This window comes from Anoplopoma fimbria, chromosome 8, assembly GCF_027596085.1.
Source record: "Anoplopoma fimbria isolate UVic2021 breed Golden Eagle Sablefish chromosome 8, Afim_UVic_2022, whole genome shotgun sequence".
Lineage (NCBI taxonomy): Eukaryota > Metazoa > Chordata > Actinopteri > Perciformes > Anoplopomatidae > Anoplopoma > Anoplopoma fimbria.
Genome location: NC_072456.1, coordinates 26792176 through 26812166, shown reverse-complemented (window position 1 = coordinate 26812166; position 19991 = coordinate 26792176). Strand labels below are relative to the sequence as shown.

Below are 19991 nucleotides of genomic sequence, written 5' to 3'. Positions count from 1 at the left end.
AAAGTAGCATCATGCCAATATCAATAATAGTAATTATACACTAAATCTCAGTTTAAACACATAAATAAATGCTGCATGCTCGTTTGTTCTAGCAGTACAGAGGAATACTGGACGACTTTAAACATTGTTGGGGATATATATCCACGAGAGGCAAAAGCTCATTCTCTCACCGTGCACTACCAAGATCAGGAAGAGCAGAAGAAGAGAGAAAAGAGCCTCATTAAAGAGAGGTTAAGCATTTATATTAATGGTATTATTATTATTGGAACCTTTGGCTTGCAAAGCGAAACAAAAGCAAGAGAGAGTTAGAGAGAGGCGGCCAAAGAAATGCAAAGGGGCATGCTGTTATACTGAATTCTTGTCATATTTGATTCTTAAGTTACACTGAATTCTAAATGTCTCCTCTTGTTAATAAAACTATTCAAATATCAGCGATTTAACTTGAGTCAATGTGAGCTCAATTTATTTGAGTTTTCCCAAACTGTACTTACCTATCGGGGAAATAAAAGCAGCTATGACTAAGAATAAAAGCATTAATCTAGCGGTCAGAGGAAGAGGGGCTGAGAGGATTGAAGGTGGAGGGGAGGGGGGGGCGTCTACCACCACCAGCGAAGAAGCAAGCATCTAGCCCTCAGGTCCGGCTCAGTACGCACACAACTGCACACACACACGCGCACACACCATGCCAGCGGGCTGTGTGAGGAGCATGGTGGGGTGGATTTGTGTGTGTGTGTGTGTGTGTGTGTGTGGGGGGGGGGGACCCTAACTAGAGTGAGACTTACAAGGCCAGAGCGGGTGAGAATCTGGCTAGCGCTCAGTACCTCCTCCTCCGACGATTCGTCCGTGTCCTCGTGGTTTGTGAGGTTGAGGCTCGGCGTGCTGCCGGCGTACTGACACTCCTGCAGAGACGGCGTGTCCCCTTTGTCCATGCTCTCCAGGGAGCGGCGGCGAACCCCCCAGTTGAAGTTGTCCATGCTCTCCCCCTGCAATGAAGGCAAAACAGCAGTGAGACAGAGCAGTGCACACTGGGTACGATTTTAACAAAACAAAGGAAACACAGCACAAGACAACATCCAACATTCCACAATCAAAAAACAACAAATTATAAAGAAACGCATGAGTGGGTGAGGTGATTTCCCTCCATATAATGGGATGGAAAATGATGCAATGTTCTAAAACTATAAAAAAAAAAAAAAAAAAAAGGGTTCACAATCACAGAAGGCACAATTTCAAAATCAAAGAGCACTAAAGCGATTTATTTGGCGACAACACGGAGAGACAACTGGGGGGGGGGGGTACTGCAGAGAACGGCATCTCTAAAAAAAAAAAAAAAAAAAAAAAAAAGCTTTCTGGTCCACAGACTTACCTGCAACTCCTTGTGGCAAGAGAAGAGAAGGAATACGTGTGTTAGTAGACTTAAGACAGTTACAGAACACAGAAATGTACACACAAATCAAGACACACAAACATACCAGAGATAGTTGTGATGTTTAGAATTGTGTTTTTATGAGGTTCTTCTTCATAGTCAGTGTTTTACAACAGTAGATGCTGGTTTACTGCTGTCTCCATTGATTAGTTTGTGTTATAGTGTGACTTTTGTCTTTTAGAGGGTTAGTTCGGATTTAGCAAAGTCACACAAAAACACAAACTAACTAATCACTGGAGGCAGCAGCAGAGCAGTAACTCCTGTGTTCTGAGAGGTTAAATCTCTGTTTGTGTGAATGGAGTCTGGTGTCTTTGTAGAGAGCATAGATAACAGCTTCAGTTCTCCGTCAGAAAGGTAAAGAGGTGAAAATATTCTAAATATACTGTAGTAAAACACTGACTATGGAGGAGAACCTCATACAAACACACTTCAGAACATCACTTCTATCCCTTCAAAGTTGTTAATCTGGAACACAATTAAATACACAATCGCCAAAAGAAGTGATGAAAACTAAATGAACTGAGTTTGCAAGCACTTGAGGAAAAAGTCAAAACTGTACTTGCCTCGGGGTTCCTGCACTTCAGACCATTTAAGTGGATTTAATAATTGTGGTCTTTAAAAGATGATTTATATATATTTCGGAGATGACATAGTTATACTGTCCACTATTAGCTCCTTCATATGTCCTTCAATTTATTACCTTTATTAATTATTACAGCCATTTCGCCTTCATATGTGGCTACTTCACCTTGACTCAATGCCTGATTGTGTGTGCATCAAATTCACTGTAATGTCTCACCTCAGCATCCTCCAGCTCCACATCTAAGAAGTCAAAGTCCTTGAAGACACCAAACTGCTGCTCACTGCCCGTGTCTTCTCCCTGCAGCTCCTCCTCTCGGACCACCTCCTCCACCGTGGGTATGAGACTGGTCTGCTGGTCTGCAGAGTCCAGATCCTCGTTGGAGGAGAACACCACCTGCACAGAAAGGAAGGAAAGAGGCGCTCTGTTGTCAAAAGGTAAAATACAATCGCTGTATGTCCATTGAAAAAAACATTCAAACAAAAAATGAAATCAAAAATCAATAACAACAAAAAGACAATAACAACAATGTTATCTTTAACAGTGATTTCACAGAGACCTTGTCAGAGGCTTTAGAGTAGGAGAGGAGTCTTACAGATGGATTTTTTGGAAGGCCAGACTCTGGGCCGCATAAAGACAGGACATTCATCAGCCTCTCTCTGGTTCTCCTCTGTAACAAAAACACATAATCACAATGAGAAAACTGTTCTTGAGACTCTTTTTCTATCTGTACAACATACGACAACGGGTCCATAAGAACTACAAAGTGAGTCAAGTCTGTTTCACACAAGCACTAAAGCCTGAACTTATCTAGACCATGTTAGTAAGAAGTGACCATATTAGGACTGAGGAGGAGTGACGTAGAGACGCCGTATACGTCTCTGGTGTCGACCTGTCAATCAGTGTGTAGCCCCGCCCTAAAGCATCCCCTGCTTTATGGTCTGTTTGACTCTAAATGGAGCATCATTTACTAAATGAACATCATGCTGTATTGAAGAAGACTTGAAACTAGAGATTGAGACCATAAACTCATGTTTACAATGTTTACTGAGGGAATAAATCAAGAGAGAAGTAGAGTCATTTTCTCATAGACTTCTATACAACCAGAGGAGTCGCCCCCTGATGGACAGTAGAGAGAATGCAAGTTTTAACACATGAAGCATCGGCTTCACTTGGCAGGACCGGAGGTTGCCACCTGATCTAGACATTACTTAGATGAGCTGTATATAAGAAAAAGTCTGATCAATAGGACCGGACCTGACCGGATCTGGTAAAGATCCACCTTCAAGTCAGTGGGTGTCTCTTATCTCAACCAACCAACTTCTCATATTTCTAAAACACCCGTTAATGGAAACACACATACATTTGTATTTTCTTTTGCAGATGTTCTTTGGTAAAATGTTTCTGTGGTTCCTGTTTTGACATAGTGAACAGTGTTGGATGTCTTGTGTCTGTTTGATCAGGTACCTGGGAGAGCTGAGGCCTCTTCCAGCTCACTGGCACCAGACCATTGGAGTTGGATCCGGAGGACGTGGAGGAGGTGCTCCTCGTTACGGCGATCACCTGCGGCTTTCCATTCCGACCCGCTGCAGTACGCTGGTCCCCATATTTATGCCCAATGATCGGTGTCTATAGAGTCAAATAAAGCCAGTTAGCAAAAGTGTAAAACCGAGCATATCCTCAAAGTGAAATAAGTGCACTGGAGCAGGAGGACACTGACCTCTGAGATGTCGAAATGGAAGTCCAGAGTTTTTCCGGGCAGCTCCTTAGAAGAGTTGTTGAATATTCGCGTAAAGGCGATTTCTGGCGAGCCGCACGACTCTGTGCTGTAAGAGCGCTGCACGTCGTCAGGGACAACGAGGCTGGCCGAGCGGGACACCACCAACTTCAGAATGTTCTGAGCCTCCTTCCAATGAGGGCTCTGTGAGAAACAAACACAGGAACATAATGAGACCATTGTGAGACGTCGGGCTGTGTAGGTGTTTCTGGAGGATTCATGACATATTTTCTCCTCAAACGGCCGAAACAAACTCAAACTCACAGCAGCCACTCTGAGGCCATTTGTATTCTATAACATTTTTCTACAATGTATGGCATGTGTTAAAGTGAGGGGACCTTAAAAGGATGCCAAGCCACAGTGCACACCAATGCACATGCAGGGGTGATGCTGCATACGCACAAACACAATGGAAACACTGGTAGTAAGCCAGTACAGAACGAGCCCTGAGGCAGTCGTGGTGTAAGTGAGGAGCATATAGTGCTCTGGGTCGGAGGCTGGTAAAAGGCTTCCACACTGAGATGGAGCTGCATCAAAGAGACGACCAAACAATGACCCTCTAAAGACATGTGACTTTTTTTTTTTTTTTATTCTCATGTGTGCTGCTATTTATAGACCAGATCCTCCCAGTGTTCACATACATCAGGCTGTATGAGAAAATATAAGATAAGATATACTTTACTGTCCCCAAGGGGAAGTTTCACTTTGCAATAGCGCTACACTCAGCTGCAACAATTTATCAATTAGTTATCAACTATTAAATTAGCAACCATTTGATAATCAGTTAAGCCAGCTTCTTAATTGTGAATATTTTCTTTCCTCCTCTGGGACAGTAAAGTGAAATATTTGAGTTGTGGACAAAACAAGACATTTGAGGACGTCCTCTTGGGCTTTGGGAAACATTGAGACATTTTTTAACATTTTATGACATTTCATAGACCAAACTTATTGATATGAATCATTTGACAATAAAAAATAATTGTTATTTGCAGGCCTAATCAGCTTTAATCAATACATAGCCAACAAGACATAAGAGTAGTACACAAAAGACACAGTAAATAAAAGATATGTAAAATATCACACCAGGCTGCACCCAGTAAAAACATACAATTATTAAGCGTGTAATGTTTTTCAAAATCCACATTCGGTTCATTTATTGATTTCATTTTATTCTGTTTTGTTTTGTTTTGTGTAAAGGGAGTGGAGGGATTGTGGTTAGAGGGTGAAAGAGAAAGAGAAAAAATGGGCTTTGTCCATTCGTAAACCTACAAATTAAATTATAAAAAGAGTAGCAGACCAGGTTTCTTTGCATTAAACAGACATCTGTTAACAAACACTGCCACCTCCTGGAAAAGATACGTCATTGAACTGCATTCTACGGTTCATTAATAACCATCCTGAGAGCTCCGCCTCTTTATTGTAATGAGAGGGGTGGTGGAGGGAGATCACTGATCGACAGTAGTCTGTTACACCACTAGTCTATACTCCTAAAGTAAATCTTAACCTATTGAGTCACTAAAGAAATAACTAATAAGAATAACTCATAACAACCAACAAGATATTTTGGTTACTGACTGATAATTTAAAGTGCGGCGAAAGCTCACCTGAACATATTTGCCGATGATCTTCATGATCTCCAGGTTGAACTGTTTGACGGGGGCTGCCGATAGGTCGATGTGACTCAGCAGGCTGTAGATGATCTGCAACAAGGACTGCTGCATGCTGGGAAGGCCCTTCTCCAGCAACTGAGTGAGAGAGACAAGACACATCACTGGTTTGATCTTACCAATGTGGGATTAAACGGCAATGAGTCTGATCTTCATCGTGTTGTACCTCGGCCAAGTATGTAACCAGGTTCAAGGTTATCTCGGCGAAGGCGTCGTGGAGGTATCGGCAGACCACGTTGATCCAGTTGGTGCAGTCTCGGGAGTAGCTGTGCGTGCTGTAGAGGCTCATCATGTGGGCCAGGTTGGACAGCGTGGCCGACTTCTCCTCTGCGCACAACTTGGCGATCTTATCGGCCGTCTCCTTGCAGAACGGAGTCGGGCTGTCGAAGTGCTGGATGAGATGTGGTAGGAGGCACAGGATGTTCAGAGGGAAACCTGCAGCACATGTACAGAGGAGAGAAGGGAGACAAAGAGTCACATGATCAGCAAAGAAGGCTTCAGCAGTTACGAATAGCAATACAGCTGATAACCAAAATGTTTGTATTGAACTGAGCACTAAACGCAATAAAAAGAAAAACAAACGCTTTTGTGAAACTGCACTGTGTCAAATTGTAGTTTCACATTTCAGCCTCTTACAAATCCAAACACTACTATAAACTGGTGACAATTAGCGATCTGCACTTGAAAGCATGATGTTTCAAATTAAGGAAACACATTTAGTAAAAAAAAAATAAAAAAAAAATAATACATCTGGAGGTGGGGGGTTATATTCAGATAATTCAGAAGGGAAAAAAATCATAATGGACGAAAGAAAACATGATTATTCACTTAGATTATAGTCATAATCTTACAAGAGAAAACTTTTTTGTCAAAGAGCCACAACTCTTCACTGTGCCTCTGTTAAACAGCGCAAAATATATTAATCATATTTGCATTTATTTTATGTTTCTAAAAGAACACACAAAGAACATGAAAGAAAACATTAATATGTATCTTTCAGGTCTTGTCCGTGTTACCAAGTTTTTACAAACGTTACTCAAATTACCGCAGAGTTTAACGATGGTGATTTGATGAGTTTAATCCAACCTTGCAAAGTGACCAAAAAAATGTGTGATTTTCTTTTCGGAAATTTACGACTCCAAGATATTGAAGAATATTGAGTTTTCTAAATTCCCATATTTATTTTTTTGGGGCCAAATTTCAGAGTTACTTTCTTAAAAATAATGTGGCTTTAATCTGAGTGAATTTCTGAGTATATTTCTCTAAAATGTACGACTTTTTGTTCTTGTACAGTTACCACTTAAATCTCAGAGAATATCTAAATGTCTTTCCGGTAATTCTATGATTTATAACCTGAGATTTTTCTCGGAATATTTCCTAAATTTCCCATATTTATTAAATTATTTATTTATTTACCTACAATGACCCTAATATACCGATCCTTGATCAAGTCAGCAGTGAGAGTACATTTCCTCAGTCCTGCACCCTTACCTGCCACTTGTGACGGGTCTACCAGCGTCTGTCTGGAGACGCTGATGAGCTTGCTCAGCAGGTGGATGGTGAGCTCCTGAGTGGAGGCGGAGGTGAAGCCCTTCAGGAAGAGCTGCAGCAGCCCGGGGTAGCTGTACCACTTCAGCTTGGCCTGGACATTCTCCAGACGCTCCCTGCTGTCGACCCGGTCCAGAGGCAGCTGGCCCAGCAGCTTGTTGAGGAGCCGCAGGGCCAGCAGGTACTCGAACTCGTAGTCCGACTCCAGCAGCGAGGCCGCGATCCAGAACACGGTGGCCATCAGGTTGGAAGGGTCCACGGGGGGGATGGCGTCCCCTCCTGGACCCCCGCCGCCACCTAGTGCCGATAAGCTCCGCGTGCGCGCCAGGTTGCCGTGGCTGCCGCCGAGCCGGTCCGCTATGTCCAGGGTGTTGCTCCTTCGTCTGTCGGCCTTCCTCTCGCCCACCAGGCTGGCGCGGAGAGAGTTGCTGCGGGTGTGAGCGTTGTGAAACAGACCGCCGCCGCTCAGGTTCAGCTGGCCCGTGCTTTTCCTGTTGGTGGCGAACTTTGGCCCCAACAGGTGATCACGGGCGGAGGTCCTGTGGAAAAAAATTAGAAATCGTTTATGTAAAAGGCTCCAATATGTTTGTGGTTATGTGATGGAGTCAAACGTAGTGAAATGAAGAGGTTATAGGTGGGAGGACTTACTGTGCTAAGGCGGTGAGGAGGTCATAGTTCTTCACCGTGTCTGCCAGCGTGTCGATGCCCGACTCCAGAGTCAGGAGAAGTTCAATGACAAAACCCTGAAAGAAGAAACACCAGAGGTCAGTCTGTCAGACAGAAAACCAATACACAACACTTACAACATCGGACTCTCTTAATCTACGGAGTAATGTACTTCCTGTAAAATCTGTGGGTTATTTTCCATATAATATTAAGGAGCCAGATTGTGCCAAGCATTCCTTTATGAAGTAAAGTAGTTTTCTTTTTTTTTTTTAAAGGAAAATAGATTTTTTTTATGTGCATAATCAAATATAAATACAATATCTTTATCTAATATAGTGAGCAGAGATAGAGCGATTGCAATTTTCTTGGCCAATTCCGATTCTGATATCCGATATAAATGTTTTTCTAGCTTTCCATTCTCGGAATATTTTAATTAAATTGAATGTTCATATAAAAACATTGACTATTAAATAACTTACATTTTCTCCAAAACTGCACCAAGTTACAAGACCTTCTCTCACTCAAACAAATCTCAAAAGTTGTTCTAATGTCTTGGATGAATTTATTTTGGATGTGGAGATATTACAAATTCTGAGCTTTATGTGAAGAGCTTCTACAAAGACGACATAGTGATGTGTGTGTGGATGTGTAGTTATGGTCTGTGCTACTCCGTAAATTGGACTTGCAAATTGATCGGTGCATCGCTAGTTTAAACCGATGCATAACAGGACCATGTGTCTGTTCTACGTTCTGACCTGAGCCTCCTCTCCTGGGTCTCCCACGGTCTCCACCAGCCGAGAGAGAATGTCGGACAGCGTGGCAAGAGTGAGAGGTTGTTTTAATGCCCTGAAGATCTGGAACGAGCGTCCGGCGTAATGACGAGAAGAGCAGGACAGAGCTGTTTGAAGGGCTACTTCACTCAGCAACGAGTCCAGCTGGAAACCTGGAGGAGGGGGGGGATGCACATGCAGGTGAGTACGACCAAGCTGTCCGAATCATATCTGTAAATCTGTAAAATGATGCACTAAGCAGTGATGCACCGTACGGACCTGAAGGGGAATGTTTGAAGACGGTCATCACGTGTCTGACAAACACACTCAGCTGCTCGGCGCTCTTGATGTTGGGGTTCTTGGGAGACACGTCCTCGTGGTTCCAGAGCGGACCCCGTTTTCTACAAGAACACAACAACAAATCAGGCAATGTGACATGTTAAAGGGATGGTTGGGATGTTTTGAAGAGGGGTTGCATGAGGTACTCATCCATGGTCAGTATATTTTCTACAGCAGTGTTGCCATAGACTTTCTCTTCTGTCATTTTTATGAAAAGGGTTGTAAAAAAATAAATAATCGATCATAATCTCTTATTACACATTATTTACATTTTTTTAAATTATAACAAGACATAGACTAATGACGTATTTATAAGCGGAGACTGTGATTCTAACCCAATACACTCTCTCTCCTCACAGCTGTTTGTTTGGACGGATGACTGAGAAAGTGTGTTTGTGTTTTTTAATAACAAATGTACAGAATAAGCTTATAGATTAATAATAATAATAATAATAATAATAATATTATTATTATTATTATTATTAATGCATTTATAAGGGCATGGAAAGAAATATGAATGGAGACGCAAACAGACTAACAGTGGAGAGCAGCTCCTGTGTTCTGAGAGGTTAAATCTCTGTTTGTGTGAATGTAGTCTGGTGTCTTTGTAGAGAGCATAGATAACAGCTTCAGTTCTCCGTCATAAAGGTAAAGAGGTGAAAATATTCTAAATATAGCGTTCTCTTAAACTGATATTGATTCTTTTAGGAGTCTAAAATACGTCCACAGCAGAACATTGATCTGCTCCGTGCTGGTTCTCCTGTCTGATTCTACAAACATCTGCTGTAGTGAAACACTGACTGTGGAGGAGAACCTCATACAGACACACTGATAAACATCAGAACTCTCTTATTAAAGATATGGAATCACACCACACCTCAAATCATCAGTTGATGTTATCACACCAGGCAAAATGAGCAAATACGAAACCAACCCGAAAATCAAAAACCATGCAATTTAACAAAAAAGTACCCGGTCCTTTCAGACACTGCTGGAGGCATGAAAGCAAATCATTGAACAGAATGAACAACATGGTGCAAAACAGTGTTTTGATAAATCTGTATGATTGAAAAAGATACATACTAAACATGTGAGATTATACGTTAGATCAAGTTAGTTACAAGCAGTGATAGTAGTAAATGTGTTGTTCTGGAAGATATAGATTTCCATAACGGGGTCTTCTCACCTTGAGGTAATGAACTCGATGAGAGATTTGACCTTCTCGTCCTGTTCAACAGTGGCGTCGACCTCACTGAGCAGCGATGGGGAGAGGTGGGACAGAGCAGCTCCACCGGCACCCAGACTGATGCTGGAGGAGGTGGAGCTGGAGCTGAGGCCGGAGTCCGTCATCGGGGACGGCTGACAGTCCGACAAGAGCTCCTGTACTCCTGTAGGAACGATACACAATGTACACGATGAGATGTGTGGCATCAACACCACACACACACACACACACACAATATATATATATATATATATAAAATTATATATAAACTGATAATGAAGGTTTCACTTTGTGAAAATCTTAAGTAGTAGGGTCTGTCATGGGGAGGATGGCGGATTATGAGACAACGGGCCCCTGGGCACAGATATGCAAAAGGCCCCACCACCTCTCCTACATAGGAGCAATACACACAGACTTTATAGTTGTTTAGCCTCTTGTGGTTGTTGTTTTGTGGTTATTTTGTGTCTCTTTGAAGTTAATTGTTGTCTTTTTGTAGTTTTTGTAGTCTTTTTTAGTTTTTCCATGTCTCTATGTGGTCATTTGTGTCTCTTTAGGTTGCTTTGCACCTTTTCATAGTTATTTTATTCAATTTATCTCTTTGCACCTGTTTTGCAGTTGTTTTAGTCTCTTTGTAGGCTCATTGTTTTGGTCTTTTTTGTAGTTGTTTTTTGTCTGTGGTTGGTTTGTCCCTTTTTTACTCACTTTGCATCTCTTTTTTTGGTGTTTTATGGTTCTTTCTGGTTGCCTATTGTCTATTTGATGTCTCTTTTTATTAGTTTCTGTCTCTTCGTAGTTGTTTTGTTTCTATTTGTAGTCATTTTGTATCTCTTTGTGGTCGTTTCCTGTTTCTTTGTGGTCATTATGAGTCTCTACCTGCTTGGGGTTTCGTCTCTTTGAAAAAATATTGTAGTTGAAGGCTAGGGGGGATCCTGAGACTTTGGGCCACAGTGCCCAGTAGGCCAATTGGATATTCCAATCATGTTTTTGACATTCTGTGACAGGGAAACCTGTGTGATCCTAAACATAACTGCCACCCAGTGATCTACTATGACAATACAAAAAAAGTATGAGCGATATGCGTCTGCTACTTCCCCTCCTTTCTATTCATACAACTGTATTTCAAAATCCCTTGAGTTAAACAATGGTTTATCTCCTTCCTCTTCTGATTTTCGAGCTCCACAGCTGAACTGACCTGTGAGGTTGATCTCTGGAGCTACCGGCTTCACAGTCAGGACCCTCGGCTCGTTGTAGTCTCGGTTGCGTAACAGCACCATGGCCACAGACTGAACGCTGCTGTTTGCTCCCTGAACAACGAGCAGGTGAAGCAGCAGACGCTTGCAGTGCTCGTACACCTCTGGGTGCTGATGGTCAAACCCTGGAAGAAGACACAGAGGAGGGAGAGGGATTAGATCATGTGACTTTATCTTGTCGAGGTGTAATGAAGTGTGAGGTCAGTAAGATATTTTTAAAAACATATTTTCCTCTATGTTATAAAATGAAATTCCAGAAACAACTCCAAACCCTCGCCAGGCCTGTAGGTGGCGATAAAAGCTACTTCAACAAAACCTCAAATACCAGAGGTGAAGATTCAGAGCATGCTCAGTGAGCCAATTCTCCTTTGGTGGTGTTAACAAATAGCAAACAATACTAAAGCAATGGCTAATTATTTCTTTTTTTATACGTTGTTGATGTTTAGTGCTATGGCAAAAAATGTATTTGACTAATATGTGGACGGGCGACGAAGTGGAGTTGCTGCTTAGTGTCACTTTACAATAAAAGGAGATGAAAACACAAGAAAACCTTGATTGTGAGTCTTGTTACACGAAATATACAGACATATCAGTGGCCTTTCAGGAACAGTCTCTTGCTAATGAAAACTCTGAGAAGGTAGGGAACGAGTCTCCTCTTACAACACCGTCTGGTCGATGTATCATTTGGCCGTTGACACAAACTCGAGACTTCATAAGAGCAGTCCACAAACCAATAGGAGATGAAAAGTAACCGGAGTATATAAAAATGTACATCTTAAAAAGTATACGTTTTAGTGACTTAAAACTGTTTAAAAAATATATTTATTAACGTATTTGTTGCAAAGTATCTGGTTATTAAGAGCCAGGACCTGAGAGGCCCCTGAAGAAGACACAGGCATCCAAAATATTATCAATTAGAAAGCGAGTTACCTATAAAGATGGAGTGTAGCAAGAGGTGCAGGTAGGCACTCCACTCCACTTTGACCCCGTGGTCCACGATTAGGTCTGTGAGCAGGATGACTGCGATGTTACATCTGAGAAACAGAAAAGAAAGGTTGACTCAAGGTTTAGAAAACGCAACAGAATAAAGTAGAGGGAGAGTAAAGGTGATGGATGGCGTACCTGTGGAGCGGCACACCGGGGGAGTTCGTCTCTGGCAGGTAGTCCACAAGAGGAGACCAGCAGCCCCCCGTAGGAGGGAAGGGCAGAGGCTCGGGTCGGTTGTGATCCATCACTTTCAGACGCCAGTTCGCATAAAGAGGCATGGAGTCACCTGGAGGAGAAAAGGAACCAGGAGTGTTGGTGGGAAAGACTTCAGAGGAGTGATTCATTTAACGGTGCAAAGAGTTTGGTTCTTACTCTTCTCTTCTTCGTAGGAGCCTCCGGAGCTGCTGCTGTAACGAGACTCCAGGCGGTGGTGCTGCCGGTTCAGGTTGCTGTTCAGACCGCTGTAGATGTCCAGGTGGGTGTAACTGCAGAACAGACACACTTTATTTAGAAAGGATAGCGGCGGCATTTAATCTTTTGTTTTGCCATCGGCTAAAAGAACTTGAATTTTAGCGACCTCATCATTAAAATCCTATTAATAGAATCTCACTCAGAGCTCTTTAAAGAGTCTCTATACTATTGTGATAATAATACTTCTTATACACTCTTCTTTTTAATCTCATGATGTTGTAACTTACCTTTCTGTTTTATTGCTACTCTATTTTGCACTGGTGGTAGTATTACTTATTACCATTAATAATTACTACTCTTTTGTTTATATACGTTTATATATTTATTCTATTGTTTTTTAGTTATTCTTCTGCTGTATTCTTGGATCAAACTCTGGTACTAGAATTTCCTTTGGAATAAATAAAGTTCTATTCCATCTTATCTTAATATATGATATATATAATATATTATGTGACTTATCACAGGAGCTGAGAATGAACTTCCTAAATAGAAAAATAAACTCACATCCTTGCAAAAGTGTATTAACACAACCAAGAGATTGAATAATAATAATGTGCCTTGTGACGAATAAAGGTAAAATTAAAGTATTTACAAAGCTTCACTGTTTACTGTTGAATTCCCACAACTATAAACACATTCTGTTGTGTGAAATATAAGTTCAGAGATAGTGATATTACAGTTCTTACTGGTGGCCATAGATCCTCTTTGTTTCATCTTTCTGCCTATTGTTATTACTTTTATTGTTTCTGCCTTTACCATGCAAAGTGCCTTTGAGTTCCTTTTAAAGCGCAAATGAACAAATAAAATGTATCATTATTATTATTATTATTATTTAAAACAAGTATAGTGCTGTGTTTCAGCTTGTACCTGTCCTCCATGTTAGAGTCTTTGATCTTGGTCTCGTGATGACCTTCGTTTCCTGGCACCATGGTGTTGGTGCTGGAGGTTGTTCCTGAGGGAGAGCAGACATACAAACATTGACCACCCGGCATCGAACACGTGACTCTGTATTGACGACTAGTGCATGCTGGAGGGCTCACTAACCTGAGGTGACTGAGGGGATCTTGTAACTGGAGGTGATGCGGTAGTAGGGCGGGTTGTCCATGTGAGTGACGGCCGAGCAGACGGGATCCGTCAACTCCAGCTCACACATCAACTCCTCCAGCAGCTGCATAGTCTTATCTCTGCCCAGGTAGACCACCACCCGTTTCACCTGAGGGGGGACACATGTAGAACCGTCAGAAACATGAGGACGCGGCACATAGGGGACACGGTGCATGATGGGAACATCCTGTGACTTACGTAGGGCAAGAGGCTGGGGTCACTGTTGACTCCCGACATACTGATGAGGAATTGCAGGATGATTTTGAGGTTCTTTGGCCAGCTGTCTGCTAAAGTGGTCCAAACATTCTCGATCTCTGACCAGGCAAACTCGTCCCCATACTGTGGAAAAAAAGTAAATAAAATGATTAACAGAATCATCTCAAAGAGCATTTCCAATCCGGTGGGGACAGACGGTTGGTTTGTCGTCTCACCTTGGCGGTCATGAACATGAGATTGTTGAGCACCATGGTGGTGGCGCGGGGGGAGCCCCAGCCCTCCCCGCGGAGCCAGCGGCGGCTGTTGACCATCGTGTTGTCCCGCTCGTTGGCGCCGTCCTCCTCCTCCTCACCGCTGCAGCAGTCCTCCGGTCTCCGCGCGGCCGGTTTGAAGTCGACCAGCTCCACGTTGTTCATCCAAGGCAGGAGGTAGTGCAACATGACCTGACGACCACCGGGATGCGCCGTCTGGATTCGTTGGCTCACCTCTGGAGTGGAGACAGTGAGAGGGGGGTTGTTTATTCCTAAACTTATTTCCCTTCTAGTTGCAACAGCATCAAAATATCAACAATACTTTCCATGTTCTCTGTATTGCTATAGTGAGGTAAAATGACCTCGTTCACTTGGCTCATCCACTGATTTAACCATTGAAGCTTAAAGAGTTAAATTCACAATTTTCCTAAAAACTTTGTATAAATAATCCCTCTCATTCATCTCTTCCGACTCACTAGAGGTGTGTATGTGTCTGCATCTGCAGGGACTTTTGCCCTCATCAAGGATGTTCTTATTTTGCAGCATTTGGGATCGTTTTCCGGCGTCAACCTCTATAAAAAAACGTAGCGACCGGATGCCAGATCTTAAGCACACATCCAAGAGGAAGTTACGAAAATGGCGACCGCAGGGCCAAATAAAATACCCGTAAAAATGATAGCGTGGCGAAACGCCAAGCAAATAAAGCTTGTTCCAGAATGAGAGTGAACCCAGGGATGGCTTTCACCCTCTGGCTATTATTGTAACCAACTTTAAATGTTGTGTTTACACAATTATACGTTTGTTAAAGTGCACAGATTTGATAGAAAGAGAGAAAATGCTGTGTACGCGTGGAGTTCACCAAAAACCCTGAATGTGATGTAACAAACCTGAGAAGATGGGCAGCGTGAGCTCTGGGTAAGTCCTTGCGAGCTCCTCAGACAGCTGGTAGTAGGACACAGAGTAGAGGTGTGGCAGCGGTGAGGGGGGGGTCAGGATACCGTCCGTTCTCTGGATCTCCAACTTGTGGGCGTAACGGAAGAGCTTGGGCTCCAGGATCTGTTAGTTTCACACAGAAAAAAAACTGTATTTAGTGAAATGATAAAAAAGTGGATATAGCGATGTTATGTGGAGATGTGTGAAGGTGAACTGACCTGTAACAGCTGCATGGCTACCTCATAGATTTCCCTGGAAGAGTCAGCCGCCTTGAACAGAATCAGGTTAAGCAGCACCACAGTGTCGAATTGGTAATCCCTGAGAGGAACAACATGAAACACGAGCAGCGTTTGAGTCACGTTTAAATTCTCTGGCTCCAAAAAGGGGCACAAACAAACTGGGGATGTGCCGTACCTGTTGTGAAAGACGTTGGCGATGGCCCTGAAGCAGCCGGCGGCCACGCGGCGAGAGCCGGTGTAGCAGCGGTCCACGGCCCAGAACATGAGGTTGCTCTGGTCCGGGTTCAGCTCCAGCAGCAGCATCACAGCCTCACAACCCAGCTGGTGGACCTGGAGAAGAAGACCATGCAGGAGCTGTTAGAACCAAGGGCTCACTTCTTTCAACAGTCACTAGAACCCTGCTAGTTTTAACCCATCGATCTCCTAGTAGCTAACATCAGTATTCCGTATTAACATTATAAACACATCTGCCATAAGGACTATTAGTATGAACTTCGAAACGACAATAACAGCATGAAGTAATCTGCATTTTGTTTACAGAATCGCTCAAAAAAAACAAAGTAATATCTATTAAAGAAGAAATGTGTATAGGCCCCTAATTACTACATTTACAACTGGATTAAAAAGTGAATTTATTGTGTTTTTTTTAAATGGAACACGCTGACCTCCTGCAGTACTACTGAACACCTCTGTGTGGTGCTAGTGTGCTGGCATGTGAATCTCTGCTACATAAGTTTGACCTCAGGAAGCCTTAACAGTAAAGCCAGACTGAACATATCGCTCCTCATTAGTGGAGCTGCGTCTCTAGAGACTCTATAATTATATACTCGTCTTGGGTTGGTTTCCACAGATGCATTCATCCGTTGAGATGAATCCATCTAGTGCAAGTAAAGTAGAATGTGATGTGTTGACTTTTTTTCACTTTGCTTGAAGCAAACAATGACCAATGGCCATAAGAGTAACTTTAAATCACATTAAAATGCATTAACAAAAATATTAGAATGTAATACAACTATGTAACTATGTTTATATCTGTTTCCATCCATCATCCTGGTTCCAGAGGTCTCTCTCTCCTCAGCAACATGGTTCCCAGGCCAGACAGAAATACAATCCCACCAATGTGTCCTGGGTCTACCCCAGGCCTGTTACCAGTTGGACTACATTAAACTTAATGGAGCAGTGGCGCTACCCTGAGCTCCCTCTGGATTGTTGAGCTCCTCACTCTATCTCTAAGGCTGAGCCCGGCCTCCTTGTTCAGCCTCGATCAAAGCTGAGGGTGGTAGATGGACTCAGAAATGCTTTGATTAGCTCTCCATTTACCACATCGGTCTGCTACAAAGTACATGTTTATTTATCGCAAGTTATCGCAATATTTTCCTCATATCATGCAGCCCGACTGAAATGGTAACACTTCTCTTACCTTCTTGTCCTGAGAATCCAGGATGTTGTCCAGCCACTTGTAGAGGTAGCCATCAGAGGAGAGGCCAACATTGTCGGCTACAGGACCACAACACAACACTGCAGACATGGCCTGAACACATGAAAGAGGCCGTTAGTTATTAGTAAGTAAGGACTGTATTGTTTCCAGAAAACAGATTTCTACATCTTTATCTTTCCGTGTGTCTTTGTGTACCTTTAGTGCACAGTACTGATGGCGGTTGATCTGCATATTTCTGTCGCTGTAGCGGTCCAGAGGAGTGAACATGATGCTGAAGGGTCCGGCCCAGTGACTGAACAGCATGAACAGACTGTGTCTCAGAGACTGCTGGGGGAAGATGGTCCTCCTCTGGTGCACTGAACACAACAATGAACCAAATTTAGTATACAAGACGCTTAAGACAAAAACGTTCAGGACATACGATCTGATTTAGGAGACATATACCTGGGACGTTCTGGATGATATTGGCTACGAGTGCACTGAAGTGGCAGCGGATGTCCTTCAGCGTGTCAGAGTCTTTGTCGTTTTCGGCCTCGAGCAGCTGCCGGGTCAGATCAACGTACTCCAGCAGCGTGCTGTTCAGAGAGTGGCTCTCCCCGTCTAACCCTCCACTGGTTCTGTGAAGAGTTAAGTTGCAAAGAAAAAAAGATTATTATGCAGGTAAAATAAAAAGTGCAAATTCACTCGTCGTCATGAGATTGTTGTGGATTACGTACATCTGACTGATGACACCAGCATCAGCCAGCAGCTCAAATATCCGGACCAGCTGGACTCTGAGGATGTCACGACGCCTGCGTCGCTTCATGTTCTGCAGAGTAAACACAGAAGCGTTGGAACTCAGCACATTGTTCTTTTGCTAAACACAGAACGGTGGCAGAAAGAAATGCTGGTATCAAAGAACTGCACTTACTTCAGGTCTTCTTTCTAGAGCTTCTTTTATGATGGGATTGAGCTCCTCTATCAACTCTCTGGAGGATAGAAAAGTTATCATGTAAATAAACAAGTTAAAACTTTAAAAAAAGTACATCAAGGTGTAGTTGGGTAAATCAAGTATCAGAGGTGAGGACGAGTCACAGATTTGATGACTTTTGACCTGAAAAATTTAAGAAAAACGTGCAACTCAACTTCAGCGCCAGTTCAGAGGGAATTTACTTAGAATTTGAGCCTTTTGACTTGAAAATACTTGATCTCTTCCCCCCAAAAAACAAAGATTAATAAGTATGTTAATCAAAAAGTGTGCCACCAATTAATTCATTTCCTGAATCAATTAGCGTTAAAGCTAATTAGCAAGCATATCCACTTTGTTTGAACCTACAGCATCCAATCAAGTTGCAGAGGAGAACCAGGAAGAGCTAACATTGCGTTAAAAATTATACAATTTACATATTACATTTGGGGAAGAGAGCATTATGCCTTTTTTAGGACTGCAAACTCAAAGTTTAGGACTTGAGTGCAAAGACTTGAGACTTGTTCCCACCTATGTTAAGTACACCAGAGATCATCATCGTGTGTTGTTTACCTGAAGGCCACGGGGTTGGTCCTGCCAAGCCCCAACACCAGAGACTCTGTGATGTCCATGCTCTCAGAGCGCATCATCGGAACGATGTGTTTGAAGAGGGAGGAGGGGGACGGAGTACCAACAATCTGTTAACACACAGGAATGTACCAAAAAATATATCAGCATCTGTTCATTGGTCATTGTTACATGAAAATCTAATGATTATGACATTTTTTTACAGCTTCTTGCTAGGATAAATGGTGTAGTTTGGCCAAAAAATGCTTTTCATCCCCTCCGGTGGGTTTCTTGGGATCAGAGGGCTAAATGTGTGTGAACGGACGGTTGTCTGCAGAGACGCTACTTCACCTTTGAATCGTAACTGTAGCCGCTGTCCGGCGTGGACGCCAGCGTCTCAGGCGGGGAGCAGCGGACGGAGCCAGAGGTGGAGGACGAGGAGGACATGGAGGGGGAGGAGGAGGCGGAGCTGCAGCACAGAATCAGGTAGTTCCTCCAGAGGCCGATGTAGGAGTCGCTGCTGTTCAAGCTGTTCAGTTTCTTGGCGTTGATGGGGCTGCTGAGGGTGGACGAACAAAACAGAGGAGGTCAGAGATTAATAAAATAAAAAGGTAAGAACAACACAGAGCTGTGGGTCTAGAGATGAAGCCTTGAGCGAAACATACTTGATGTCAACTTGTGGAGACAGAAGCTGCAGGCGGGTGTAGGCGAACATCCAGGCGTAGTTGAGGGCGGTGGGGCAATGTTTGGGCAGGTTCTCCTGCCTCAGGAAGCTGGAGAAGCTGATGACCCAGGGGTCCTGGCCCTGAGTGACGTGGGCAAACACCCAGATGTGCGAGGGGCTCACCACGTCGAACTGGTGGCTGATGGGAGATGAGCTCCACTCCGCCAGCGTCTGCAGGTCAATGCCACTGGGACAGTACAGCAGGTTGGTCTACAGAGAAAAGACAAAGTGAGCCGGACGGAGAAGTTACACAAGTTTTATGGTTCTGTAAATGAGAGGAGGCATTAATACCTGGTCCGCTCCGGTGAGATGGATGAAGCTCTCCAACACCGATGCACTTAATCTGTCCATTACATCAATGGCCAATTCCTCATCCCCCTGAAAGGTAGACATCGAAAATATCAGAACACAGTACTTGTAACAATAAAAGACTGTTATTTGTCAGCTGTTATAAAACACGCTGTGGTTTGAGTGATTACCTTTCCGATGCCCAGTGCAGTGTGCAGCGCTCTGACCTCCTTGAGGACGTTAACAGCCAGCCGGCGTGTAGCAGGGCGGCAGCTACAGAGCACCACCAGAGCCAAACCCTCCACCACATGAAGCACGCCCAACAGAGGAGTACGCTCCAGGGACAGAGAATGGCCACTGCTTGAGCTCTGTGAAAGACAATAAACTATTTAAAATAACATCTGAATAATAATTCAAATCACTCTGAACATTTGTAGGGAAGCCCTGAGAGGCGAGTGTGAAAAAAAGATTCTGTGTCTTAGGTCTTAGTCTGAAATTAGAATTTTTTTCACCTGTTTTTATGTCTTAGGAACATTTTCTTTTTTTTTTTCAGCTGTAAGAGTTTGGGAAAAACATTTT

At 43.2% G+C, this 19991-nt stretch overlaps 1 protein-coding gene across 12 annotated transcripts in view; it reads right to left on the bottom strand.

The window, feature by feature from the left end:
• Positions 1–19991, bottom strand: part of fryl (furry homolog, like) — an 82472-nt gene that overhangs the window by 18039 nt on the left and 44442 nt on the right. For 7 of the 12 annotated variants that reach the window (XM_054602217.1, XM_054602216.1, XM_054602215.1 and 4 more), the window contains 33 exons: positions 19604–19780; positions 19416–19502; positions 19066–19334; positions 18752–18959; positions 18407–18531; positions 17798–17855; positions 17604–17695; positions 17332–17504; positions 17083–17243; positions 16870–16980; positions 15625–15779; positions 15429–15528; positions 15165–15333; positions 14242–14513; positions 14009–14149; positions 13751–13919; positions 13574–13658; positions 12608–12720; positions 12371–12521; positions 12179–12282; positions 11191–11373; positions 9960–10161; positions 8714–8835; positions 8420–8607; positions 7647–7741; positions 6942–7537; positions 5617–5885; positions 5388–5528; positions 3727–3927; positions 3474–3635; positions 2566–2676; positions 2226–2402; positions 783–983 (listed from right to left, as the gene is read on the bottom strand). In XM_054602217.1, coding sequence (XP_054458192.1) covers positions 783–983; positions 2226–2402; positions 2566–2676; positions 3474–3635; positions 3727–3927; positions 5388–5528; positions 5617–5885; positions 6942–7537; positions 7647–7741; positions 8420–8607; positions 8714–8835; positions 9960–10161; positions 11191–11373; positions 12179–12282; positions 12371–12521; positions 12608–12720; positions 13574–13658; positions 13751–13919; positions 14009–14149; positions 14242–14513; positions 15165–15333; positions 15429–15528; positions 15625–15779; positions 16870–16980; positions 17083–17243; positions 17332–17504; positions 17604–17695; positions 17798–17855; positions 18407–18531; positions 18752–18959; positions 19066–19334; positions 19416–19502; positions 19604–19780 — 5568 coding nt within the window. The remainder of the gene's footprint in view (positions 1–782; positions 984–2225; positions 2403–2565; positions 2677–3473; positions 3636–3726; positions 3928–5387; positions 5529–5616; positions 5886–6941; positions 7538–7646; positions 7742–8419; positions 8608–8713; positions 8836–9959; positions 10162–11190; positions 11374–12178; positions 12283–12370; positions 12522–12607; positions 12721–13573; positions 13659–13750; positions 13920–14008; positions 14150–14241; positions 14514–15164; positions 15334–15428; positions 15529–15624; positions 15780–16869; positions 16981–17082; positions 17244–17331; positions 17505–17603; positions 17696–17797; positions 17856–18406; positions 18532–18751; positions 18960–19065; positions 19335–19415; positions 19503–19603; positions 19781–19991) is intronic. The other 5 variants (XM_054602210.1, XM_054602214.1, XM_054602220.1 and 2 more) reach the window with 2 other exon arrangements.